The sequence below is a fragment of the Panthera onca genome, chromosome C1, assembly GCF_046562875.1.
Source record: "Panthera onca isolate mPanOnc1 chromosome C1, mPanOnc1 haplotype 2, whole genome shotgun sequence".
Lineage (NCBI taxonomy): Eukaryota > Metazoa > Chordata > Mammalia > Carnivora > Felidae > Panthera > Panthera onca.
In genome coordinates this window covers 16,677,156-16,704,700 of record NC_138346.1, presented here as the reverse complement: position 1 = coordinate 16,704,700, position 27,545 = coordinate 16,677,156, and the positions used below count along the sequence as shown (strand labels likewise).

Sequence of the window (27,545 nt, the reverse complement as noted above, 5' to 3'; positions counted from 1 at the left end):
AGCTTCTCCTTCCCACTCTTGGCATGGGGTGGGGGTGGGGATGAATTCTCTCACGGAAATCTGCTGTCTGACACCCTCCCACCTGCACAGAGTGGACAACCTCGGGGGCACAGGCTTGATCCTTCAGGGAGCCTGCCGTCAGCCAGCTGAGCCAGACCGTCTCTGGGTGACACTGGGCAAGTGTCTTTAGGAGCCAGCCCTTTTGGCCCCGGAAATAAAGCTCACATCCTTCAATCAGATGGTCGGCAATAAAGCTGACATCCTGAGCTCCCGGGGTCTGGTCCCCAGTGTCAATTGGGTTTGAATTCAGGAGGGGAGGAAGAGCATCTTGTTAGTTACTTCTTAAGACCCCAACAATAGGACCTGGGTGAGAATGACTTAAATAACCATGTGAGAACACCAGCCCATTCACACCACATTCCACAACTAAAGGATCAAAGGCCGGTCAGACCTACCTTTCTGGTGCCCAGATACTGGTCACCTAAAAGGGGAGAATGCCAGGCTGAATACAGGGATGCTATTAATTATCCAATAATGGTAAAAGAAAGCAACTTTGTCCTTTCAGGAGCAGGGAGGGTGCTCGCTGGTTTCAGGTACCGGCCCTGACGTTACCTCGGGTGAGTCAGGCCACCTTCCTGAACCTGTTCAGCTCTGAGCGTCTCAGAGGTCCTGGTGACAAAACCAGGTATCTAAGGAAGGCCCGTAGTGTTTGTTGAATAAGGGACTGATGAGAGAAAGAACCCTGTGAAAACAAGGCAGAACAGGCAAGCCCCTAAACCGGGGCTCTCAGGTGGTAAATGCTAATATGCATTTATTCTATGGATTCCTTACAGAATGAGCCATCATTGCCTACAGGGGTCCCTAAGGAATTGAGTTTAATGAAATGATAGGAATGACTGCAATTACAATATAATTGTGTGTACGTAAATACGCTTAGGGGAGGTTTGATAGAGTCTACGGTTGCCACATTCACCCAGAATTTTGGCCTGCGTTATTAATTTGCCCTACTATGAAGAAAGGGTTTGTTAATCAAAGATAAACTATTCCGCTGATATCGAATTAGGGAACTCCAGATCCTGTAATGAGGCAGTGCTTCGCACATACACAACTCTCTGCTAAGCGAAAGCTTTCTGGCTGGCCACATAGGAGGTCTCCTTATTGAAAGATTTATTTTTAATTTTGAACAGCTTCCCAGCATTACCCTTCATGAAAATTAAAAGAGGGAGCTGGAAGTTTGTCCTGTTCAGCAAACCGCCCGGCGGGTCTGCTCACCACGGCAGAGAAAACCTCACTGTGTCAGAGGAATCCTCCGTTCCCCACCCCCCCCCCCTTCTGCTAGATCGAAAAGAATTACACCTACATTTTTAATAAAAGTTAGACTTTCTTCCCCTCCCTCTCTCGTATTGTTTTTGCACGTTTTCTTCTTTCGGAGGCTTTTTAGCCTGCCTTCTTTGCACTCCTTGGGCCTTCTGGCCTGGTAGGAGCTGACATAATCCCTTGGCCCGCATTCTTACGTATACAGAGAGTCATAGGGGTCCCCCCACAAAATCTGTGGGAGCCAAGCCTGTCCTCAGCATGTCTCCCAATGGCTATTCTCGGCCAAAGAGAATGACTTCACCTTGTACAGCTGAGGCCTCAAAAAGTCCCTTCCTACTTTTAAATCAGTTAAGAATACAAAGAGGCCTCAAAAAGTCCCTTCTTACTTTTAAATCAGTTAAGAACACAAAGTAGCGACATGTCTGAGGATACGGATGTCTGGCCGAACATAAGAATATTGATTGAATCATAAACCAGATTCCCCAGCGGGCGCAGAGAGGCTGGCCCCGTCTAACTCAGAGACAGCAGTAGCACCAATATGTTCCCCAGGATCCACGGGCAATATTTCCAAAAAAGAACCAATAAAAAGCTGGCAAAGACAGAGTACTTGCGATGCTATCAAAACCTCCTAAATCACACCAGTCTTTGTAGAAAAATAAAGCGGATCACCACTAACAGTGTTCAACACCCGAAAGCGCAGAAATAAAAGACCAGAGCAAAACCAGACGATCTGTTCACACCACGTATTTTACAAGACGGGTCACATCTGTACACTTGAAGCTACTTTCCGGTAAGATTCGCCATTCGAGCCCCGGTTTAAAACCCCCACCCGAGTCGTAACTTTGTATTTATTCTAGAGAGTTCAGGGCAAGGGGAAAAATAATGGCTTTGGAGTGGGACCCTGGAATACTTTTCACTACAGGATCAATTAATACAGATATATTTTACTTAACTATTGAGTGCACTTACTGAAACATTCATTTGAGAGGGAAGTACAGTAAGAGGTGATAGGACTGCTTGGCAATTTACAATCCTTTTCGGGCGAAGTTTGTTGTTCTTAAGGGCCTCATGAAAGGATAAGCTATCGCTCTTTTTTTCTTTTTTTTTTTTTCCTATTCCCCTTTAACTCGCCAGAAATAAATAACAGGGAGCCAGCAATGTGAAGCAGGTGGCAGAGACCCAGGATGGAAAATTAGCTGGAGAAAGCGTGAAAACGTTTGCAAGGGATGAGCGGGAACCAGTGGGTCAGGAGCTGCAATTTACAAACCCAGATTCGGCTTTGCTCTTTGAAACATTTTATAGATATTCGAGACTTTGTAACAGTTCTGCAATGAACTCAGCAGAAACTCTTCATGAACACAGAATGTCTTCAAGTCGGCTGAATTAGAAGAGGAAAGTGATGCCCAAAATGGGGTAAATGCACTCTCCCCCCACGTGTCAATTATGGATTCACCTAGCAAAGGGGCTGCAAACCTACTATGTGTTTTGAGGAAAATTCTGCCAAACCACACAGAGAGAGCTGCCCATTAATCTCTTCACCATCCACAGATTTACCTGATGACTCTAGTAGAGGTCGGTATACATTTTTTTTTTTTTTAAATTCAAACAAGATCAAAACATAGCCACTGATGCTTTTGTTGGAAAAGACAGCACATGCCACTATGGTGCTCTGCATTGGTAAAAAGCAATTTTATAAGCCAAAATAATCTGTTAAATGCTCTGATGTCCAACCATGGGCCTTGTGATCAAAATGGCTGATATGAATCCCTGACAAGAGAAGTCCAGCATGGAGTGACCCATCTCACTGACTGTCATCCCCTTTCAGACAGCGTCTTTTAATCTCATGTGATCGTCACCACTTAGCATAGGGCATGCTATGCAGTTGGGTGTCCAAAACAGTATTGGTGGAACGAATGATCATTCTTCTAAGAATCTTTTGTATTACAAGGCAGCTCGCAGGTTTATAATCAGATCCATGGGGTTCCAGTTTAATTGTAGAATTAAGTCTAAGTTAATTCATGGATACCTCCATAAGCCCTTTATCTCTGTACATTTATTTATTTTTTATTTTTTAAACTTTTGAAATTTTTTTTATTTGTGAGAGAGAGGGAGAGAGAGAGAATGGGGGACGGGCAGAGAGAGAGGGAGACACAGAATCGGAAGCAGGCTCCAGGCTCTGAGGTGTCAGCACAGAGCCCGACGCGGGGCTCGAACCCACGGACGACGATATCACAACCCGAGCCAAAGTCAGACCCTCAACCGACCGAGCCAGCCGAGCGCCCCCTCTCTCTATTTATATCATACCATAAAGTAGATCGGATTCCTACCTGCTTGGTTGGTTGTCACGGTGACAGACACCGACTGGTCCGGGCTGGGGTTATACTTGGACACCCCATTCACGGCCCAGATTTCGAATGTGTAATTGGTGTGAGCCAGGAGGTCAGTGATGGAAACTTTGGTGGTCTTCAGGCCGTTCTGCTGGGGGGTATAGTGGACCCCACTTCCACAGGGTCGGCACTTGCTGGAATCACCAGCCCCACATCTCTTGCACACCACATTGTAGGAGATGTCCTGGCGACCACCCGTGTTCTGAGGGCTGCTCCATTCCAAGTTCACGGATGTCTCATTGACGTTTGAGATCAAGTTGAGGGGAGCGGATGGTGGGCCTGGAGAAGGAAAAAAAAAAAACACACACACACACACATACATTATCACACCAAGAACTTAAACTATCCTTTTGGAATCTCTGCGAGTTTCTATTATTCTCTGCAGCGATGGGGAGTAAGGTGGGCCCATGTGGCAAAGAAAGCAGAAAGGCAATCAAGCCAGCGAGGAAAAAAAAAAAAAAAAGAAAAATCTTTAAAAAAAAAAGCACGCCGTGAAAGAAAGCTGCTACATTGGTAACACCGACTGCTATCCTGAGACGGCGTGCATCTCGACATCGACATCAAACACGCTCCAAGTCCAGGCTTCTCTTTGAAGCAGCAGAAAAAGAAGATAGAACTTATCTGGTTTTTATCTCACCATCTGCAAACAGGCACATATGAGCGTGATTCAAGTTCCCAGGGCTAGTGTGGGACCCTGGTAGAGTAAGAGGTATGTGCCACTTCTGAAGAGAAATCGGGATTCCTAAGTACAGCGCATCCTCCATGCGGAATAAAATTAACCGAATCGTATAGACACGCCTCTCCAGCCCAGCACGGCAGTTGGGAGTTAAGCTCGTCATAGGTAATTAGAAGGAACTCGTGTAACCTGGTTGCAGCGATGTCAAAGGCAGAGTCGTTGGGAGATCCCAGCTTGCGGCAGGGATCGTGCAAAGGCTCTCAGGCCCCACGTCCTGCCCTTCAGCTAGCCAAGGCTGGACCAGGCCCTTTTGAGCTGACTCATTCCCACTGACATCAAAGAGTTTGTGAAACATGAACGGTGGTGGCGGCTGTTTGGAAACAGAACAACTGACCGCAAACAACATAGTGGTTGGTTTTAAAGATAGCAATAAAAAATAGTAATAATAATAATAAGACTAGCGAGCCATGACGAACCCTCTTGTTTCTTGCCGGAGATTAGTCTTTACGTGCCAAAGAGTTGCAACGCAAACTGCCTTCAAGGAGAAGAATCTGGGTGGGAGAAGGGAGGGGATATTCCTGGACTGAGCCAGTACCAAAGGCTGGAAAGATATCTGCCCCACTCTGATGCAAAACACCTCCTCAAAGGGACGTGTGGAAAGTCCTCTCTTCCTTTCTCTTCCCCATTTTGGGGAAAAGAACCAGAGGGAGTTTTAACGGAAATTTCAGGTTTCTGGCTCACTCTATCTATTCTAATGTATTTGCGATGAACTGCTTTAAGGGAAATGTGACCATGTTCCTCAGGAAAAGGAAGTTAACTGGAGGCCTGTGTGAACCAGTTAGAAGCTTTATCTAGTCAACCACAATGGACTGCGTTGTTCCAAAGTAACCACGGGGACAAAATCGAACAAGGCAACCTACTAATAAGGAGTCATACCCAATATTTATTACTCAGCTCATGCTGTTGGATTGCTAAAGGATCTTGGTGGTAATGCTGAAAAAGGGTTAATCCAGGGCTTCCCAATCTCCCCTCGAGACTAATTATCAACAGCCTCTCTTAATTTTTGAGATCTAGGCCCCGTCCAGTGTCGTAAAATTTGTTCCTAAAAGTAAGAGTACCCCCACAGAAGTCTGCAGAAGGAAAATACGAATTTCTTTCTTGCTTAGGTTTCATATTTATAGCTATGGTCCTTAGCTTCGTGACTGGAATATAATAAAGGTAAATAAGTGGTTTCTGAATACGTGAACAGAGACAGACAGGAAGTTAAAGATGATTTCGCCAAACAAATAACCTCATTTTAAAAAGACGAGGGAATTGAGATCCAGTATGTGGACCTGACAACACTGAAATTCCGTGCAATTTCATTAGTGACAGAGTCGGACTAAAATCCAAAAGTCCTAACTCCCACTCCGGGGTTATTTCCACTCCGTTATGTGGCTCCCCACAGAGGTGTAATAACAACAAAAGCAGTAGTTTCGGCCAAAGTTTAAGAGGTAAAGGTAAAAAGGGAGGGTGTATCTTCTATCCTGTTCAAATTTTATGGATGCTTGCCACCATGGTGAAATCCACTAGTAGTCTGCAGCTAAAACTTACCACAGCTTGGTTTATAAAATGGGTCAGCCACCGGTTCTTATTTTGCTATGACTTCCAGGGTTAAATACGAGGGACTCTTAAATCCATTAACCCCCTTGCCAAGGTTCCTGATCCACTTTCACGTGGGAAAATGTGACACAATGAATCAAGCAATGCAGAAGCAAAAAGTCAGTAATTAGTATGTAGGACGGGGCATGGCAGTGTCTAAACAGAGAAGAAATGGAGCAGAAAACTAAATGGTCACAGGACTCAGAGATATAACACTGCCCCATGGGAAAGAAAGAAAAAACAAAAAAAAAAAAAGATGCTGTAGGATTTCAAAATGGAGGGCTGGGCCCCAAAGAAGTGGTGGCCTGGAACAGGCTTCTTTGGGCAACGATTCTTAAAGAAGACCCTGCGGTGGATGGTAACGGGAAGACAGAGGACTAGGCAAGTTCAAGTTCAATGATGCCTCCATGAATGGTTTGGTGAATTGTACTGCATATGTTTTGTTTTGCTGCCGTAGGGAGTGATGTTATATGGGCTTAAAAATTGGACTATGGTAGAGTTTTATTTTGTGGGTTTTTCTGGGGGGGGGGGGGTAGCAGATAGAAAAATGCCCACCCAGTACGATAATCACGGTGTTCTGCAAAGGCCTGGGAAAGAGTGCATGCTTTATAAATTAAAATCATAACGGTGGTTGTATTTTGTTTGCAGGATCGTGGTTTTCTTTCTTTCTTTTTTTTTTTAAACTCATGTCCATTGAAAGATGGTAAGTGTATTTCCATTTATAAGGAGGTGCCCTCTTTTCCTCAGAAAAGAAAGTATTCTCAAGACAAGAAAGTATACGCTTTCATACAACCCAAAAGTCCATCCAGATCCAACAGTAATACCTAATGTTAATAGCAGCACCTTAACACAATTACCTGTAGAGATGGCTATAATGAAAAGAAAATAGCGTTCTGAGTAACATGGGCTGTCTCAGTAAATACAAGGCATCCAGGAGGGGAAAAAAAAAAAACACGTAACTCAGATGATCTTGTCTTCTGTTTACGTAAAGTAAGTAGTGTATCTGGATATTTGGGAACCATTAAGTTTCTGACAAGGGATTTTGCCTGTCTCACCAGAAACAGGTCAACTTGCAAGCAAGTCTCCAATTACAAATATGAGATCTGTAACAAAACACGGTAATCATACTCTTTGTTTAAATTTTCTAGTCTCCATATTGAGATCGCACCTACTAAGTACCTAGCCTCAGGTAGCTTATAGGTCATTATACGTTACAGGGTCTTGTCCTTTAATCCTTTCCAAAACTACCCACTACTAGCCTTTATGTAGTACTGGCAGCAATCTTGTTTATGGCATCGTCCCACCGTACAGGTCACATTTATTTCTCTGTCTAACTTTGGACCATGTGATGGGGTCTTGCTGTTCAGACATACGCTGCGTTATCTGTTTCTATCACCGGTCTATGTACTCCCCAAGAGAGCTGATGTCGTCATCATTTCCCAGTGTCTACCCTGATTCCCACTTCAGAATAAGCACAGTAAACGTTTGAGGAGTTGACAAATGAATGGCTGGATGGCAAACTAACAAAGTCCTGCAATGCACCTGAGGCCCCCTACCTACAGTGTGTGAATTAATACAGCCCTCCCTGAGCTAAAGCTGGGAGTCAGTTCTTACACACAGACGACTCATTAGCAGTAAGCCCTGGAGAGGGGTATCTCAATATACCTCGTTTAATTCAAGTCCCCCCGTTCTACACTTTAAAAATACTTTGCAAAAAGGAAGTTGGGCTGTATATCATATCTTAGTGATTACTTCCGTTGGGAGGGATTGTGGACTCATTCACATGCTTATTGTTTGTTGCCTGCTCTAGAAGACAAAGGGAAAGACAAATCAGACTCATTTTGATGCTTTCCTGGATACCTGAAGAAGGAAAGGGCAGGAAATCAGGGGGAAGGAAAAGACTAAAGGAAGCTAAATACGGATGATGTGAGCAGGAGGAGGTATAGTGCAGGCCCTGGACTCACTCTCATTTTTTATATCTCCATTACCAGCCCAGCATGGCCGGGAGCTTGAAATGTGGACTCCATGGGGTGCCTGGCTGGCCCGGTAGATCATGCAACTCTTGATCTCAGGGGTTGTAAGTTCGAACCCCACGTTGAGTGTAGAGATCACTTAAAAACAAAATCTTAAAAAGATAAATGAAAAAAAAAAATATGTGAGCTCCCTCAATCAAAGTTTTGTTCATTTAGGACTGGTTATTACGACTTTCTTTCTCCATCTTGGTTCCAGCCGATGGTTTATTTGGTTCAGAAGCCGTGGGCAATTTTATACCTGAAGAAAGTTAAGTTTTACATTTTCAAAGGTAGGCTGGCATTTTCCTTAGTAGCCTTTGTAGAACCACAGTTTCCTGTACATTTTATGTTTACCGTCAACATTAAGACATTTTTAAATACAAATCAAATGCTGGAGTGTCGGTAAGGGGAAATAAATGTACTTCCTTTACATTTTTTTTTAACTTCTTTGGAATTCATGTATATAAGTCCCTCCACGAATGGAGCTAGAATGTTAAACTCTTTTAAACGTCTCATGTTTAGAATGTCCTTCGTGTTTGAAATATAGGTTAGTGGCATAGATAATAACTCTGCTGCCAGGACCAAAGGTCAAATGCAATAATCTTTAACTTACAAATCCATTACAACACTATTCAACAAAACTTTCTCTGTAAAGGACCAGATAGCTAGTCAGTATTTCAGATTTTATGGGCCACTCGTTCTCTGTAGCTACTACTCAAGTTTTCACTGTACCTCGAAAACAGCCATAGACATCACCTAAACAAATGGATGTGACTGCATCTCGAGAAAATTTTATTTTCAAAAACCGGGGCAGGTGAATTCGGCCTTCGGGCCGTAGTTTACCAGCCCCGGCTACAAAGAAATTGTTGGGAGAAGTGCACCCTCCCTTCAAAAAGATGCTCGTTGGAATCCTCACAATTTGGCACATTAATTCTAGGGACTTCAAGCATACCCTGAAACTATCTAGGGAGCTCAGTCCAAGAACCCCTGATTTATATCTTCCTACAGCCCTGGCTTCTAAGGTTGAAGTTACATCTACCTTCACGGACTCAGGAAGAAATAAAATATGTGCAATATTATGGCCTATTTCTTGAGTTTCTCGGTGCTCTGAAAGCAATGGCCACCGTACTTCCTGCCACTGTGAATAAATTGAATGAACATCCATTTGCTTCGCTGGTGTGAAATACTTTCTCGATTGCACAGCAGGTACTTGTGAAAGGTGCTACAATGGGTAATTATTATTTTCTAGTGGGATGTCAGGTTGCATTTGGTTGACAGGAGTTTGACAATATGAAGTCCCAAAGAAACCTTAGCCAAATTATAGCAAAAGCAAAGGACTATCATACCATATAATAAAATATCATATCATATTATATCATAAAAGGAATCTTGATCTCCCTTAACCCATCATGTACTCTCTTCTGGGAAAAGACAACCTTCCAGAAATAAAGCATACTCTATCTAGAGAAGTTAAGTGAATGTGACATTTAAGAAGGGCAACATTCCAAGTATAAAAGAACATTCTAGTAACTCTACAAATCTTAGTTCTTCTCTCCTGTGCATTAGGCAAAAGTATAATTCCCGAGTAGTTTAGAGAACACACTGGCTTACGTCAGGATTTAAAGTAGCCCCATGTAGGAGAAGCCAATGTTAACATACCCACATGAAATCTGTATGAGCCTTACTTATTAATAAGTCATTGAAAAGGGATCGGCCAACACTGAACCTAAAGTCATAAATGCCTCCGATGCGAAGGAGGAGCTTGGTGTAAACCATCCCAAGGAAAGTCAATGTCAAGCTAAGTGCTCTCTACGTACCCCACCCCAACCCACAAGCCAGATAAAATGCTTTTTTTTTTTTCAATGTTAGAGGTAGCAATTGGAACGTCAGAAAAAGTTGGAAACCAAAAAGACGGATACTGTCATCACTGCAGCTAGAAGTGGGTTCTGCCGAAGGTTTATAAATCCATATGGATGCAAGGTATAATATGCTATATAAACCCCAAATCCGCAATGTCTTATAACAATTGTTAAAATGCTAACAGATTGTAAGGCTAGGGGGAAAAAGTCAAGTTGAAAATTCCCATTATTAGCACAACTCGAGACACGCAGCTCATATGTTTTAGACTTGGCAGTTCCACCTGCAATTCTCTCCCCTGGCTTTTCCAATAGCTGCCTCCTTACCCCTCAGGGGGTCCCAGCTCAGGTCCTCCCTCCTCCCTTCTCCCTCCACGCAAAATGAAACGCTTCCGTTTCCTCCACTGCACTCTATCACATCATCTTTTTCCTTCTTGTGAGAATTTTTGATCATCCTATTTATTATTCATATTCCAATTAGAACAGAAATATTTTTTTCTGGTTCATGAGAGTATCCCCGGCCCTTAGGAAGGTGCCAAATTTATTAATAGATATTCATTAAGTATCTACTGAATAAATAAACGAATTAATGACGGTTCCTGAACCCAGTCCAGCTCACTCATCAAAGGTGTCACCACTACAGCACTGGTGTATGTTGCAAAAGCATATTCCAGGGGTGTATGGATGGCTCCGTTGGTTGAGCGTCGACTCTTGATTTTCGTTCAGGTCATGATCCCACGGTGTGGGATCGAGCCCCACATTGGGCTCTGCACTGAGTGTGGAGCCTGCTTAAAATTCTCTTTCTCCTTCTGCATTTCTCACCCTTCCCCTCTAAAATTAAAAAAAAAAAAAAAATAGGGGCACTTGGTTGGCTCAGTCAGTTGAGTGTCTGACTCTTGATTTAGGCTCAGGTCACGATCCCAGGGTCCGGGGATCGAGCCCACATCACCCTCTGCACTGAGCGTGAAGTCTATTTAAGATTCTCTCTCTCCCTCCGCCCTCCTCCTCTGCTCTCACTTTCTCTATAAAAAAAAAAAAAAAATTAAAAAAATAAATAAAATACCACATTGCTTAAAATAAATAAAATAAAATAGGATATTCCAAAAAAAAAAAAAAAGGCAATCACAGGCTAGAAGTTTGAAAAAATGCAAGCCTGCAACCAAAGCAATGAGATAGCCGATAGGAGAACAAAGTAGCTGGGCTCACGTCAAGAGTGGTTTCCAGAACCCTCACAGACATCTAATACTTAACGGATTTTTAATCACCATTTTAAAATTCCATGCCTGAGCCACGGAATTAATTCTGGACATGGAAAGAAACATCCCCTGGGAGCATGGGCAGAAGCCTGACTCTTAAATGATCAATGTCTTCAAACGCTGCGACTGTCACCCTACAAAAATGCCAAGGCAACAAGTACAAGACGTCTCTTCTGAGGAAGAGGGGCCGTGGGTCTCGAGTTCCACTTCATAAGGCTTCATTAATCATGTCCAACTTTTGGACTGTCAATGATACTTCAGTGCCTTAGCCGTAAAACCTTCCACCCCTTCAGATAAGCCCGTGTTAATCTCTCTCCGGCTGAAAGACAGGCTAGAACACAGAGTCAACAGTTGGGGTGTATGTAAGTTTTGCCTGAAACGAAGCCCAGGCTTCCTCCCCCCGACTGTTGTATATGTTGCCACTGTTAATCGCTTTCTCTCAGTCCCTGCGGCTGTGGGTCAGTTTACATAAAGACTGCTGTTCGGGGACACCTCTTCTGAGATAGATGAACAGTGCAGTTTCTGTGTTTCAACGATGAGTAGAGCCAAAGCGTAACTGCCCGTCATTAACAAATAGAACCATTTGGATGCACCAACCACTTGTTGCTCCGTGAAACATTCTTGGCTTCCTGTCAAGGTAACTTCTTGCTGCAGTTCTGCCCCTGCCTCTTTTTCTGGTGTATCTATTCTCACATCGTCCTCTCCAGACACCTTCGTCTTTACTGGGCTCACGGAGGTTTCGGTTTATTTATTTGAGGACGACTAGTTTATGGCTCAAGTGCTTTAAAAGGAAACTCTCCATTAGTCATGAGGAGGCCACAGTGGAAAAGACAGAGCAAGGCGCTTTGTTCCATTTCTTCAAAATTTTGAGCAGTTCGCTTTAAAAGTAGCCAGGCTAGGGGCACCTGGGTGGCTCAGTCAGTTAAGCGTCCAACTTCAGCTCAGGTCACGATCTCACGGTTCGTGAGTTCGAGCCCCGCGTCGGGCTCTGGGCTGATGGCTCAGAGCCTGGAGCCTGCTTCCGATTCTGTGTCTCCCTCTCTCTCTGCCCCTCCCCTGTTCATGCTCTGTCTCTGTCTCAAAAATAAATAAACGTTAAAAATTTTTTTTTAAATAGATAAATAAATAAATAAATAAATAAATAAATAAAAGTAGCCAGGCTGTGAATTAATTTACATTTCTTGCAAGCTGGTTTTTCATACTTTATCTTATTTCATCCTCATAATAAAATCTGACAAAGGGCATCGATCAGCCTCGGCAATCTGATGACCAAACCGAAGATAAGAAAAGTTTCGCAAGTCGCCCAAATGAATACGATCCAAATGCGCAAAGGTACTGTGATCAGAAAGTCTGATTCTGGGGCTATAATGGCCCCTGTCACAAAGATACAAGCAATCCAAAGGGGGGGGGGGGAAGAAAAAGAAAAGAAAAAAAAGCACAACTCTGAGCTTTTTGTGGACCATTCCTCACTTTCTCACTTCCTCCCAGAATCACGTTTCTTCTAGTTGCCTGTCCTTAAGGCTGAAATGTGCTGCCATACTTCCTAGATGGTGCTCTTGTCTTCGTTGAGTTAACCTCTCTCTCTGGTCCTAACTTCCACTCAAGAGGGCAATTAGGAGTTTCTGTTAAAGGCTTTTTCCCTGGGGTGAGGGGGGCGGGGGCGCAGGGAGAAGGTCACACGAGGGGCGGGGGGCAATCAGATCGATGCAATGAAACTCTTCTCTGAGTTCATCCTCTGTCGAGCTGTAGATCACGTGTAGAATAAGAGTCAACTATGGGAGGAAAATCAAAATACTGAGAGCAAAGAAGGTATCCAGTTCTCACCCCAGGGGACCTCAGCACAGTGTATAACTGACCCTGTTTCATAGAAGCATGCTGGGCACAACCACTGTATGACTTCCATGACTAGTGTCAACAATGCGATCCAGAAATGACAGGGCTCGATTGATAACAAGCCACTCTTACTCATTCATGGTGGTGGAAAAATTGCAATAAGTTGGCTAAATGGCATTGGCAGAGATTATTCAAGTCTTTCACTTGGGCATATATCACATCAGTGTTCCTCAAACCTATGCACGTTCCAGTTGAATCCACGTTGTACTAGTAATCCCTCTACAATGTCCACATTGGACTGTTGATCTGTATAAAATGAGAAGTAGGCGGGAGGGGAAAGAGAAGGCTAAAACAGCATTGTTTTAAAACACACAGTTCGAGGAGAGGACACTTGATCCTTATTAAATATCCTGAAGCTTTTTCAAATTTTATAAACAGCCCAATGGCAAGTGGTCAGACTGGGATGCATCCATCCTCTTCCAATAAGCACTACTTGGTGATCTTTCCCCCGTAGCCCTAATCGTCTTTGGACAAGAATCACACTCTTGGCCTCTCCAGAGGTGCTTTTTTTCTCTACTGGTAGTCAAAATGCCGAAAGGCAATCAGAAAGGGAGAGGCAAGGATGTGGGTTACTCACTACCGATACCAGACTCTGAACCACTGAGATCTACCCAAATAAGCCAACAGGTTCATTTACCTGTTGAAGACTGCATCCGAATCATCACAATTTCTTTGATTGTTCTTATCTGTTGGGTATGGTCCGAGGACAGGCATATTAATTGGCTTAACAACTGATTACCGGGCGGCATGACCATATGTTGCGAACTAAAGTCCCTGTCACAGAATCTGGCAGCGGGAGAGTTGGTATCTCAATCTGAGTTTTTATCCCGCGACAAACGGAATGTAGCATGAAATTGTACTCTCATTTCACAAATTCGATAAATGACATGAAGCAACAAATTCCCCTGTAAATTTCAGATCCAAGAATTTCCGTAAAAATAGCTTCACAAAAATGATTGATTACATGGCCGATAAACTGGGATATGGTCAGAGATCAACGAACGGATCTCCTGCAACACTTATTAACGAAACTGTAGGAATCTTTGGCTTTTGTTTTCACTCCTACAACCAACGGGTCTTTCACGACCGCTGACTACACTCTCATTGATCAATTTCATAGAATGTCCTGCCTTCCACCATTATATTGTTAGTTATTGGAAGCCCTAGAGCAAAAAGATATATGCTTTTGGGTGGGGGAAAAAAATGTAGCTTACTTAAAACCGAAGGCTGCCTTTTATGCTATGGTTTATACATCAAAGACTCATGCTAGACATCCCTCCCCAAATCCCTTAGCCAGACTGTTAAGCATGTAAATCTTTGGGGCAGAGAACTGAACCGAACATCAGTGGCACCTTCAAGGGCTTGTTTGAAAATGGATGTGAGATTTCCAAAATTAAAGCGCTTAAAAAAGAAAAAAAAAGGGTCTCTCTTCTCTTGACCTTGGAAACAAGTAAGGACGATGTTATTTTAATTTGCATTCAAGTTTTAACAACACAGTCACACAGCACCACTGGGATCCACATTGGGTTTCCACTGAAAATTGCTCATCATTTCATTATGGTTCATTATGTTGATAACTGTCAGAAGGCATTAGAAGTGAGGGCTTTGAGTAATAGACCTGAAATGGTAATTTTAAAACAATACACTTTCTGGAGGAAATACAGTGGTGCACTACATTCAATTAGAAAAGGCAAATGTAGAAACAAAGTGAGTGATGTTCGCTGTTTGGGGCTAAGCTATTTCAGTTTCTCAATAACCTAAGCCTGCAGACCAGCGTTTTCAAATCAGGACCTTTCGTCATAGACCTTGGGAAATTTGCCCTCATTAGCTCTAAGCTCCTCCAGTATAAATTGTCTCAAAAGCTGCAAATTTGGAGTATTTTAGGCCAGAGGATTGATCCTCTGAGGATCAATCAATCACTCTTTGTTTGTTTGGCACAGCTGACTGAATCATTCAAGGCCGTTGACTTGGAGACAGATTTGTGAAGACCCCTCAAGTTGGCAATCCAAAATCATAATCTCTTATTTCACAGAGTGCTCCAATCAGGAGGCTCTAATAAGTTTCATCCAACAAGTGAAACAAAGAGCACCCCAAAGCACAAGGACAGATTTCCAACTGAAACGTACAGGAAACCATTCTGGTAATGGTGTTCAGAAGTCAAGGTGGCAAAATAACAAATCAGCTTTTCCTTCCCAGATATCCGAAGCCAATTCACTTCTTCTAGAAGGCATTTTTGTCTAGTACATTTTGCAACACAGTAAGGGGTTGGCAAGTCGCCTTAAATATGATATAGGTTCGGTCTCCCGGGGAGGGAAAGACCTTTCTCACTATCATCACTGAACAAGCAACTAAATAACTAAGGTAATCAAAAGTCTTCCTGCACAGGCATGTAGTTGCCTTCTCCCACCACTGCTGACTGTCAGACCACATTCCTGACTACAGAGAAAGGTAAGAGGGAGGTGAAAGAGATCTGGAGGGGAGGGGCTGGTTATCAGTAGAGTTAAATGACATGTATCTCTTTAATAAAAATCACATTCAAATTCCCTCTAAGAAATGATTCACGAGATCAAAATTTCTTCATCAGCTTGAACAGCATCCTTGTGTGTAGACAGGTATGGGAGTCTGTGTTGCTGGCAGTCACAAAAACCCTGTCACCTTTCTTGACTGATACCCGTGTCTGAGGTGAACATTGACATTTCCACTCTGAGGCAGTAACCTGGTGGGGACCGTGGAAGAAAATACAAACAAACAAACAAACAAACAAAGCTCCATGGTGAGTGTATTTGATGATGTAACTCCAAACCAGGTTGGGTTTTCTTCTGGGAGACAAAGGAAGGATTCAATTTCCATCAAGGGAGAATGTCCCCCACCCTTGAAATTAACTTCCTAGAGTCACCACTGAGCTGAAGAATAGGCCTGACAGTTACAGCCACGGAAAAGAGGGCCTCCTGTCTCCTGCCATCCATCAGGAAGGATCTAAATCCTTACCACCCGAAGATGGTCCACCGACAAGCAGAATCAGCAATAGCTGGGAATTTGTCACAAATGCAGCCTATCAGGCCCGACTTCTCCTGCTAACCCCTAGTGACTTCCGGGTGCTTCCTACGTGCATTGATATTTAAGAAGCATTTCTTCTAACTCTCTGTTCTAACCGGGGTGCGGATTATTTTCTCGGAAATATTCGTGATGCTTCCACGGAAATACAGCCTATCCCACAGGCGGCCATTTATGCTAACCTTAACCAGAAGCGCCAAGAGAGGCACTCCTAAAGATAGTGTTCATTGGCCATTTAATCCTTTGAAGTTCTCAAGCAGCATGCATGGTATGAAGACCTTCTTAGGTGTTTCCTTCTAAATTAGCCGATGCTGCTTGTGTTCACCTGGTCTAATCGTTCCCCGAGTGAACAAAAACCTGATTTTACAAACCAGTGGAGCAGAGTCTCTCTTTGGCTAGAAGAATGAGGCTCAGATAGTGTGTTTTATTTCTTCATTAGCGTGCCGTCACAGTGAGCGATCACTAAATGCAGGGCTGCATGAGAATGCTGGAGTTAAAGATAGCATAATGAACAAAGAAGGTGCCTGATTATCATGGCTGTCAGCACAAGGGAATTGGCTTTGTCACCTGGCTTAACCAACTGGTAAGAACTGATTAAAGGCTGGAGTCGGTTTGAAAGGATCCCTGATGTTTATGTTCCTTTCTCTCCCCCACATCTTGTCAAAAGAATCCGATAAAGCTGGGGGGGGGGGGGGCAAGGCAAGGGGGAAGGGCTTCATTCTGTGGGTTATTTGAACAGGAGGTTCTTTGAGAAACTCCCACTGTCTTCTCTATTGAAATGCCTGCTAAGTGCCATCCAGGACTTTCTGCGATGGCAAAAATACTCCACAGAGGAGCTGTCCAGTATGGTCACCACTGGCCCCATGCGGCTAGGGAGCCCTTGAAATATGGCACAGCATAAATTGGAAACTGAATTTTAAATTTAAAGAGTCATATGTGCCTAGTGGCTACAGTATGGGACAGTGCAGGAAGGGAAAAATCTAACGTGAGCTGTAAAGTAGAAGAGACTATAATTCTGCTGCTTAATTTACTAGTAAACCTATTAGCAAAATATGGTCACCCCCCCCTCCAATTATCCTTGTCTCCAAGGAGGTCTTCAGAGTCTTATGTAGTTAATGTTTATTAAATTAAAAAAAAAAAAAAAAAACCACTTAAAAATAAACTCTGTAGAGAAGTGGGCTCAACTTTGTGTTTACAATGCAATTACGGGGGCAGCTTTTGAAAATGCTGATGCCTGAATCTTATCCCCAGAGATTCTGGAGTCTAGTGCAGCCACTGGGCAATTCAATTGCACGGTCAAGTGAAAAAAGCACCATAGAGAGGCAGTCAGACGCGCTGGCAGTGTGGTTTGGACGTGGTTTGGGGGAGGAAGTGACCAGCTGGGGACCCAAGAAGGGACCAAACATTTGTTAGATCCCTACCATGTGCCAGACCTTTACAAATATTTTCTTGTTTAATTCTCAAAACAACCCGACAGGCAGATCATGAGAATCCCAGCTGACCGATGGGTAAGCGGCGTCGAGGGGTTGAACAACCACAGAACTTTGTGGTGTTAACAGCACCGTGCTTCCTCCTAGCTCGAGTCAGAGGGACGCAATAAACTTAGAATAACACAAAGAGCTTGAGTCAGTAAAGTGTAGGCGGAGTACTAAGAGGATGGACCGGAGGGAAAAAGATCACATATTGCGTCGGTATTTTCATGGATCTTTTATCAGTGACACAAAAAGCTGCCAGTGTTCCTTTGTTCACGTTATTGAAAGCAATCGCCGACAAATGCAAAAGTTACTTTAGCTCTGAAACTTTTTGATGCCCCCCAATTGCTAAAACCCGTATTTTCTTTTTCTCATTTGGATCCTCAAGATACAGCCAACAATTTATGCCTACGCAAACATAAAATTCCAAGGGCTCGGCTACCACACTTACACACACGGCAAAGCATTCCAGTAACCCAGGCAGGTGGTGACCTCTGGGGTCTCCCTAAGCTGCTCCCATGTAGCAAGCTGCAGTAGTTACGTGATGGGCCCATGGTCCTAGAATGCTGGTGACAGATCGGAATCATGAGACTGAAAATGCCTGGAGGCAAGAGCCAGACCATCTTGCCATCAAAGATGAATTTTATGAGGTTCTTAACACAGTCGGGCTGCAGGCTGGGGAAGGCTCTATCTGTATGGAAAGATAGACTGCATGAAGGCAGCCATCACACGGTCTGGCCCCAATACTGCCCTTTGAGTGTACTGGTGCCCTAAAATCCCACACCCAGGGAACTGTTGGCAGCCGGTGTGGTCAGAGGAGGAGTGTTTACCTAATCCCACAGAGTGGAACACGGGATGAGGATACTCAGGTTGGAAAAAGAAAAAGCCTGGGACTTGAGCTTATCAAACATCATGGCCATCTAGAGAAAGTACTTAGTCTAGGGAAGGAACACAAAAAGAAAACGAGGAAGTCTTTGCCCATTTACGCTTACACCCAAGGCTGGCCCTCGTATTCTCCTTCCCTCAGGAGGGAGTTTGAGTTGGATCCGGGGGGGAGTGGGCAAGAGAGCCTGCCTGTGATAAGAAAAATGTCAGTCTTCTGGTTGTGCACCAAGCTGGGGTGGGGTCCTGGGCTCCTTCTTAACATCTCTGAGCTGGCAATTACGTCGTGCATAAACTGAAAATAATGCCTATTTTATAGATTTGGTTTACTATGAGCCCTGTGATGAGGTGTATTGAAAGTGTCTGATACATTACCTGGGTATCATAAAATGATTCTTCTTGTTTTTTTTGTTTTGTTTTGTTTTTTAAGTTTATTTATTTACTTTGAGAGAGAGAAGAGAGGGCAAGCTGGGGAGGGGCAGAGAGAGGTGGGAAAGAGAGACAGAACCCCAAGGAGGCTCCACACTGCCAGCGCAGAGCTCAGTGCAGGGCTTGAACTCACAGAACCATAAGATCATAACCAGAGCTGAAATCCAGAGTCAGATGCTTAACCGACTGAACCACCCAGGCACCCCGTTCTTCTTGTTATTTTTTTTTTTTTTTTGAGAGACAGAGAGATAGAGAGAGGAAGCTCACGTGTGTGAGCAGGGGAGGGGCAGAGGGAGAAGGAGAGATAGAATCTCAGGCAGGCTCCACGTTCAGCCCAGAGCCCGACACTGGATCATGACCTAAGCCGAAAGCAAGTCAGACGTTCAACTGACTGAGCCACTCAGGCGCCTCTGTGAAATGGTTCTTACTGCTGTCGTCGTTTATAAAAGAAACTCTGGAGGGTCCGGTAATCTCAGTCCAAATTTAGGATGGATCTGGAATCTCTTCCCACTCCTTTTAAGGCTGATACTTGACTTAACCAGACAATGGCCTCACAGCCAGAAAATACTTCTATCTGGAGGGATGTTGGCTCCAGGCCAGCCAAGATGGAATTTGTAATAGTGAACAAAACAGTAACAGCCATAAACACAGTAAAAGCTAAAATATACTGAGTAGCGTCACTTTTTGCATTTCTATGCTAACATGGCCCACAGGACGGTGCTAAATACCAACAACGATGACGGAGGTACTATTTTTAACTCCATTCTACAGATGAGGAACCGGAGACGAAACTTAGGAGACTAAACTGTCAACCTGCTCTTAACTGTGGGGAGGGAGGGATGTTGGAAACAAAGACAGAACATGTGCGAACCCTGCGTGCCTGGCTCTGTCCCTCGACACACTGACTCACGCGATGGAAGCACCATGAGTGGAACGCTTGCCCGCCCCGCCCCGCCCCCCCCCCCCCCCCCCCCGCTGCCTATTCTGGTCAAGGTCACAGCCACAGCAGGGTCTGTGGCAGCCCACGGTGCTGGTGGAAGCAATGGCAACACTAGCAGCTCGGTCCACAGAAAGTGGGAGAACAGACTCCTCTGTTCCTCTGCATACCAAGGGGCCAACCCCATCCATTCATTAGCCCGGCATGTATTGAGTGCCTATCATTAAACAGGCATTTATTAGGACCCGGGCCTAAATGTTATGAACACAAAACTATGAGGAAAGAGGGAAGAAGGGTAATGACAACGCAAGCCATGACCTCAGTGCCCAAACTGAAACCACAGCCCACACGTGATCCCGTCCCCGGAACCCTGCCCGGGACCTGTCTCCCCCGCAGCTGTCAGGCTTCCCCAGGACTCCCGAAGGAGACAGTAGAGCCATGTATAAATTCCAATCTCAGCTCTAATCGCACTGCCGGACAACCCCTGAGAGCTCCATCACTGCTCCAGAAAGTGGCCTGTGGTCAGCTGTGCGTTTTGAAGGCGACCCGGACAGCGAGACGGATCCTTCCTTTTCATAAGCATTCCTCCTGCTTTGAGTAACAAAAGATTTCACAGTCCATCTAACCTGCCCCCTGCCTGGTCATCTTGGGAGAAGACCCAGCCAGGCAGGAACGGCAGCCGTTGGCATCGAAGAAACGAGACAGAAGCACGCAACTTACGGGTGCAGGGCATAGAGGCCGCGTCGTTGTCGGCTCTGAAAAAGCCTCGGTCACAGGTGCACGATGTGGCTCCTTCCCAGACAGAGTAGCTGTGGGGCGGGCACTTGGCACAGGTGGCATCCGTGGAGAGGGCCTTGTAATAGCCAATTTTGCAGGCTACGGGAAAGAAGGAAACACACACCAATATAAGCCACCACTAACAGAGCAGAGCGAAACGTCACCTCCTTGACCCAGCAGGAGGGGGACGTTTCTGTGAATCGCTAGTGATCACCTGGCTGGAGACGCAGGTAAAGCAACGAAAAACATTAATCGGTTACAGTCATTCTTCAAAGGTCATTACATTCCCGGCCAGGTGGCAAGGAGCCCGACGGGAGACATTTTCTTAAAACCAGCGGTATCCGTCAGATTGCAGGTATGTTTCCCGAGGGCTTCTTGCGTGCAGGTATGCTGCTTACATGCAGGATGGCGTCCAATCCCGATGAACAGCTTGCACACACGTACTGTTATCAGCCCTCCCTTGGAAATTTGGGATGCTGGCTTTGAAAAGTCCATTCTTGGTGGCAGACCACGCGTCAGGTAAAGGTCAGGGACCAGCTTGGACGCAAGTGTTCTCTCCCCCAAACCTACGCTCTTGGCTACATGCTACGGAATCTGAGAGCGTGGTCTTGAACCAACAGTCGGAAGCGTATCCAAACACTCACAGAAAAATTATCGGTGATGATTTCCTAATTACCGGTACAGAGGGCACCAAAGCAAAAGGCCAACAAAGGCAACGAGGCATAAAAGAAAAGAGTTGGTAAGACATGGGTCACGATTTCAAGGGGAAGTAATATAAAGTACCGACCGTAGATTCTGGACTATAACATACTAAGATTTTTTTTTTTTTTTTTTTAAGATCAGCCGATATTTTATGTTCATTTTCAGGTTAATAAAACCCTCTTGTTTTTCCCTCTCTCTATTTTTTCAACACCCCCCTGCCTCCCTATGCTCACACACCCTAAGTGGCTGCTGCAGAGAACATGGGCCATATAGCTCTTTATGCACCTGACATGCTTTCCATGACTTCATCTTCGCAAACATCACACTGACACCGATGGCAGCTTTTCCTAATGTGGAAAATCTCAATAATTCTGGGAAACCTCACAATAAAAAATAATTAATAGGGCCTTGCTCCCCCCCGCCTCTGTTTCTCCCCTCTGCCCTTCACCATCACCTCCCAAATCTGTCTCCACTTGGAATAAAAATTGACCAACACTATCAGTTGTAAACCCACAGCGACAAAGCCATGAAAAATAAAGTTGTTTCGGGCAACCAGAGGTTTAAAAAAAAAAAGGTGACAGATACCCACCACCTTTCCAGTACGATTCACTTTCAATGTTGTCCATTTATCTCGTCCTTAAGATGTTCCTAAACTATCAAAAATACCAGCTGGGAGAAGAACCCGTTAGGCATTTGCCATCAGCCTGGCCACGAAAGGAGACCAACCACGCCAGAAACCCAGCGGGTTTCACTCAAATGAGGAGACAAAAAAAAAAAGAGATCCGCAAAACTGCGTGATTCTCTGAGGAGATATGGCCACGTTCCCTTGTCTCATTACTCATCCCTCAAGCATCTGTACGGCTCCCAGTTGGAGTCTATTCCTCCCCTTTGAACAGCCTGTTGGTATTTTCTTAATCATGCTCTGGTAATGGCAAGCGGAAAGGGAGTTTAGCAGAAGCTCCAGAAAGGCACACGGTTATTTCACTATTATTAACTGAAGTTGTTTATGGAATTTCCTTTAACGAGCCAAAACTTTATGATGTGTGGAGCACCGACAATAAAAAGCACTAGGAGATCAATCTCTCCCTTATTTGCTTTCGTCTCTCACTGGACCGGAGAATCTTAGAAAAACAGGTTGCTCCGATGACTGAGATTTATGTGTCTCAAGTCTATACCCATCACATAATTAGGGATGGTTCAACATGCAAGGTGCTTTTTGGTCATGCTTAAGATGGCCCTAGGGTTTCGACTAAAATCAGAAACACCAGCTTGGGGAGAAAGATGCACTGAGGGTCAAGCTTGTCCTTCCCACATCAAACACAGCGAGTCCTGGAACTCAGAAACAAATCCACTGGGTCCTGGGGGTTACTGAGTCACAGCCAACAAAGGCAAGTTGTGGAAACGTGGTGCCAGGCTTGGTAGAGCTAGGACTGAGGAGAAGGCATAAATTGCTTTATTTTTCCACATCTGGAGAGTGGATTGAAATCTTCCGTGTTCCTGGCGCGCCTGGGTGGCTCCGTCAGTTAAGGGTGGGACTTGGGCTCGGGTCGTGATCTCGTGGTTTCGTGAGTTCAAGCCCTGCATCAGGTTCTGTGCTGACAGCTTCAGAGCCTGGAGCCTGTTTCTGATTCTCTGTCTCCCACTCTCTCTGCCCCTCCCCTGGTTGTTTTCTCTCTGTCTCTGTCTCTGTCTCTCTCTCTCTCTTTCTCCCTCTCTCTCTCCCAAAACTAAATAAACATTAAAAAAAAATTTTTTTTTAATTCTCCATGTTCTTGATGATCCTTATGCACCTCCACTTCATCAGGCAGCAACACCTAAAAACTCACAATGGAAGTGGAAGAGTGACAAGAAAAATTGGCCTGTGATTTATTCACCGCAACACGAAAACAGAGCACGTCGAGAAAGTTGTAAGGAAGAGAAAAACAGACTATTGCTATTTCGTCAACTTCTATTCTGATCAGACTACTTCCAGTTAAAAAATTAAATTCAGAGTTCACAGAAGTCAAATGAGAGGATGTCTTGAATTTCCTAAAGTTCAAAAATTAGTTGTATATTTATGGTAATTTCAGGGAAAAATGAGATCGCAAGTTTATACTTTGTCTACGTTTCCTTGAAGCTGGTAGGAATGTGTTGGCAAGAGTTAGGTGTATGTGAATTCATTTGTGGAATACGGAGTTTTATACCCATTTGGAAAATTGAGGGCTGTTGTTTTTTAAACGCACTGACTATTTTTACTCTCTTTTCCTCTTGCTTTTACAAGCGCAAGGAAAAATACCACATTGTCATTGTGCTATTCTCGGCCACCCTTGCCGCCCTTAACACATTCCTTTGTCTTCAACTACATTAAGACCATGTTATTAATATTTCAGCATTCTTAGAAAGGCTCTCTCAAAATACAGGAGTGGTTTTTCATGCACGCGGCCATTGTGCTGCCTACGTTCAAAATGACCTAGTAAATTGATGGTTAGGTACGTTTCTTTGCTCTTGTGGTTCACAGTCGTCTAGCATTTGGTGCATGAATGTGGAAGTAGATCCCATATTTATTCACCTATTTGCATTTTAAAAATGTCACTGCATCTTTCATTCCAAACAAAATCCCCACGAAAGGTGTATGTGGTCTAACAAGCATTGACATGTGTTGTGATTTTCCTTCATTCTCCCAGAGGTGAGAACTATTCCACTGTATTTTTTTTATGGCCGGGGCTTGGGAAGCAAGTTAGGAGTGAGTCAAATTGTACACTCTACACCCAAGAGCGTGTGTAATTCCTTCTGCCCCCTCGCTGGAGTACAGTTAGGAAGGAGCGCCTTATTTGGCCTTTCAGATACGTCATTGTGGGAGGATGAGTTCACGTGTGCAGTGAAAACTCTGAATTCACTTCCTTTAGTTTTGCTGTAATGAGCTCTTTCTGCTGACTCTAAACAAAAGGAGAAGACAAGTGAGGACAAGAAGAGAAAGCAAAACTCTCTTCTTTTCTTTCATTGGCTCACCCAGTGCCATAACAGGTTGCATTTTAAGGATAGTCTTCTACAGAAGTTTCCCTGTGGAATACTTACACATCATAATTTCCGGTGAAACACAAAACCAAAATGTTCTTAAGATGATGTAGTAGCCGGGGTTACTTCAGGATTTCTCGGGGCACAGATGATTGCCACGAGGTGCAATGCCAAATTCAAGGAGCTAGTTAAACCCACCCTTTAAAAACATTGTATATAGATGGGGTGGTCGTTTTCCCCCTTCTCAGAGAAATAAAGACTGTCTTTACAGTTCATTTTGAAACCATTCTGGTTGTAAGAATATCTAACGATAACAGCACCTGTGATGATATATCAAGCACTTAAGGTGTTCATAGGCATCGTTTCATTTCATCTTCACAAGGATCCCTTGAGCTTGAGACTTTATCACTATCCGCGTTTTGCAAGTGAAGAAACTGAGGGTTGCAAGTAACTTGCCTGAGGTCACACAATTAAGTGGAAGTCAGTATCTAACCCCGGCTCGTGTGCTGATGAAAGTCGTTATGCAGTTACACAGGGTGAACACTGACCGTCAGCAAAAATCCGACACAGATGAAACAGACTACAGAATAACTGAGGATGGTCCCAGCTTCCACTTGTGCCCCCAGCCCATCGTGGGGTTGTTTTCACAACCAGTGCTATGCTCTGCAACCTGCGAAGCAGTTTCTAAAGGCTCTCAGAGCTGCACTGGCCGGTACGACGGCTTTAGGCCGTAGGCAGCTACTGATCTGGTCCAAAGCAGGCTCTAAGCGTAAAATACACTCTGGATTCCAAAGGCTTAGGGCCGCAAAAGCAAAGTCTCTTATGAATAGTTTTTATATTGATTACATATTGAAGCAATAATGCAGGGGGATATAGCAAGTCAGAAAAATGTACCATTAAAATTAATTTCGCATGGTGGATCTCACCTTTTTTTTTTTTTTTTTTTTCATGTGGCTACTAAACTTGAAATGATCTGAGAGGCTTGCAATCTGTTTCTGTTGGACAGTGCTACTCTCAAAGTCCCTCATAGTAAGGCGCCTGTGGCTGCACGCATGCGCACAGGGACTCTCGTAAAGGCTGAGCGCAGAAAGTGCTGGGGCACGCGTCACAGTCACCCCAGCACCTTTACGAGGCTTAGCCTAAGCCCACCTCAGAGAATCAGAGAATCGGGTCAGTTTCTATTTAAGCGCTGCTCTCAGGCACCTAGCTAATTTGAAAAACCTAATTTTGGCTCAAGTACTCATAAATAGGCACAAAAGGGTTAAAAATTACCTTCCTAGGTAACAAATTTGCATTTTAATACAGAGTGTCCTGAAGGTCAAGGCTGAACTTTTAGCAGTGGCTCTCTGGGGGAAATTTGAACCTTGGCTTTTTGTTTTGTTTTGTTTTGTCTTGTTTTGTTTGAAGTTTATTCATTTTTGGGAGAGAGACAGAGACGGAGAGAGAGAGAGGGAGAGTGAGAGGGAGAGAGAGAGAGGGAGAAAGGGGATCCCCAGTGGGTTCTGCACTGAGAGCCCAAGGCAGAGGCGAACTCACCAAGGGCTGGAACTTAACTAACAGCGAGATCAGGACCCGAGCCAGCCCACTGAGCCACCAAGGCGCCCAGGAAACTTGAACCTTATATGCAAACTAGTCTCCAGGGAACTGATGGCGCTGGGGAGAGCCCATGGGTCCCTCCAGCCTCTTCGTGTAGGCATGCTATTCTGCACACACTTCCAAATAGGTTCTATGGGGACACTGCCCTCGGCGTACTGACTGGCTCCACAGTAGGTCTGGTGGGTTTAGGAAATCTACCTGAGAAATATCAGAGTCACTTTTAAAGGGCATTATCAAACTCAGTTCTCTGATTAACCGTTTACTTGCTAGACTATTATATGAACGATGTAAGAAAAATTGATGGGAAAGGAAAACAATCTGTCAAATAAGGTTTCCGCTTTGCGGTGTTTATAACAACGCAAGCCCCAGCCATCTTCGGGAAAGCCCTGAGCATGAACTGTTTTCCCACTGCATAGATGGGAAAACTGAGGCAAACAAAGGTAAGGATTTGTCCCAAGCAGGGTTGATTTTCTAACCTAGGCGGTGTGGACTGAATTACTGCGCTCATGGGGGAGGACGGCGAGAGAAATGGGGCTCTGTTTGGGGGCCCATCTGATCAGATTTCACTCCCGAAGAGGAAAACACGGCTCAACACTGGTTTTACTGATACGCACTGAGAGTAACTGAACATTTGAGTTTTTTGAAGGAACCTTAAAAATCAACTGGTCCAGGGATTGGCAAACATTTCTGTAAAGAGCCAAACAGCACATAATTTAGGTTTTGCAGGCCAAGGGGAAGATTAAGAATATTAAGAAGGTGGGGCGCCTGGGTGGCTCAGTCGGTTAAGCGGCTGACTCCGGCTCAGGTCATGATCTCGCGGTCCGTGAGTTCGAGCCCCGCGTCGGGCTCTGTGCTGATGGCTCAGAGCCTGGAGCCTGTTTCCGATTCTGTGTCTCCCTCTCTCTGACCCTCCCCTGTTCATGCTCTGTCTCTCCCTGTCTCAAAAATAAATTAAAAAACGTTTAAAAAAAAAAAAGAATATTAAGAAGGTATTTCTATTGCAAGATAAAATTCTAACACATTTTCTTTATTTTTTTATTAATGGGATTCAAAATAAAATAGTAATAATTAAGTCATTTTTAAAAAAATACAGATTTACTGTTGGTAAGGATGAAATTCTTTTTTTTTAAGGTTTCTTTTTGAGAGAGCGATAGAGGGTGAGCAGGCTAGAAGCAGAGAGAGAAGAAGACAGAGAATCAGAAGCAGGCTCCAGGCTCTGAGCTGTCCGTATAGAGCCCGATGCGGGGCTCGAACTCATGAACTCTAAGATCGTGACCTGAGCCAAAGTGGGATGCGTAACGGCCTGAGCCACCCAGGCGTCCCAAGAATGAAATTCTTATCTGGAAAGATAACATTTCACTTACTTAGGTATCAAAGAGAGTGTCCCCTATTATGGAATTGATTGCAAATGTCATCTGTAAAAAACATTTTTGGCTCTCAGACCATACAAAAACAGGTGGTAGGCCTGAGGGCACTGCTTTGCTGACACTTGATCTAGTCCAACATACTCATCTTCGATGGTAGTTCCTTCTAGAGCATTCCAGGACTAGGTCTGGAATCCAAGGTTCTGTGGTCTCTGTTACCCTACAGGGCCTCCGTTAGTTCTGAATGGTGAAGCTTAATAAAAAACCCTTTGTTACTATTGCTGCAGAAGAAGAATAATC

At 44.3% G+C, this 27,545-nt stretch overlaps 1 protein-coding gene across 6 annotated transcripts in view; it reads right to left on the bottom strand.

Moving 5' to 3' along the window:
* The window catches only part of EPHA4 (EPH receptor A4), a 150,590-nt gene that overhangs the window by 59,927 nt on the left and 63,118 nt on the right, over positions 1 to 27,545 (bottom strand). For 5 of the 6 annotated variants that reach the window (XM_060623802.3, XM_060623801.3, XM_060623803.3 and 2 more), the window contains 2 exons: positions 20,533 to 20,688; positions 3,645 to 3,983 (listed from right to left, as the gene is read on the bottom strand). In XM_060623802.3, the coding sequence (XP_060479785.1) occupies positions 3,645 to 3,983; positions 20,533 to 20,688 (495 nt within the window). The remainder of the gene's footprint in view (positions 1 to 3,644; positions 3,984 to 20,532; positions 20,689 to 27,545) is intronic. The other variant, XM_060623805.3, reaches the window with a different exon arrangement.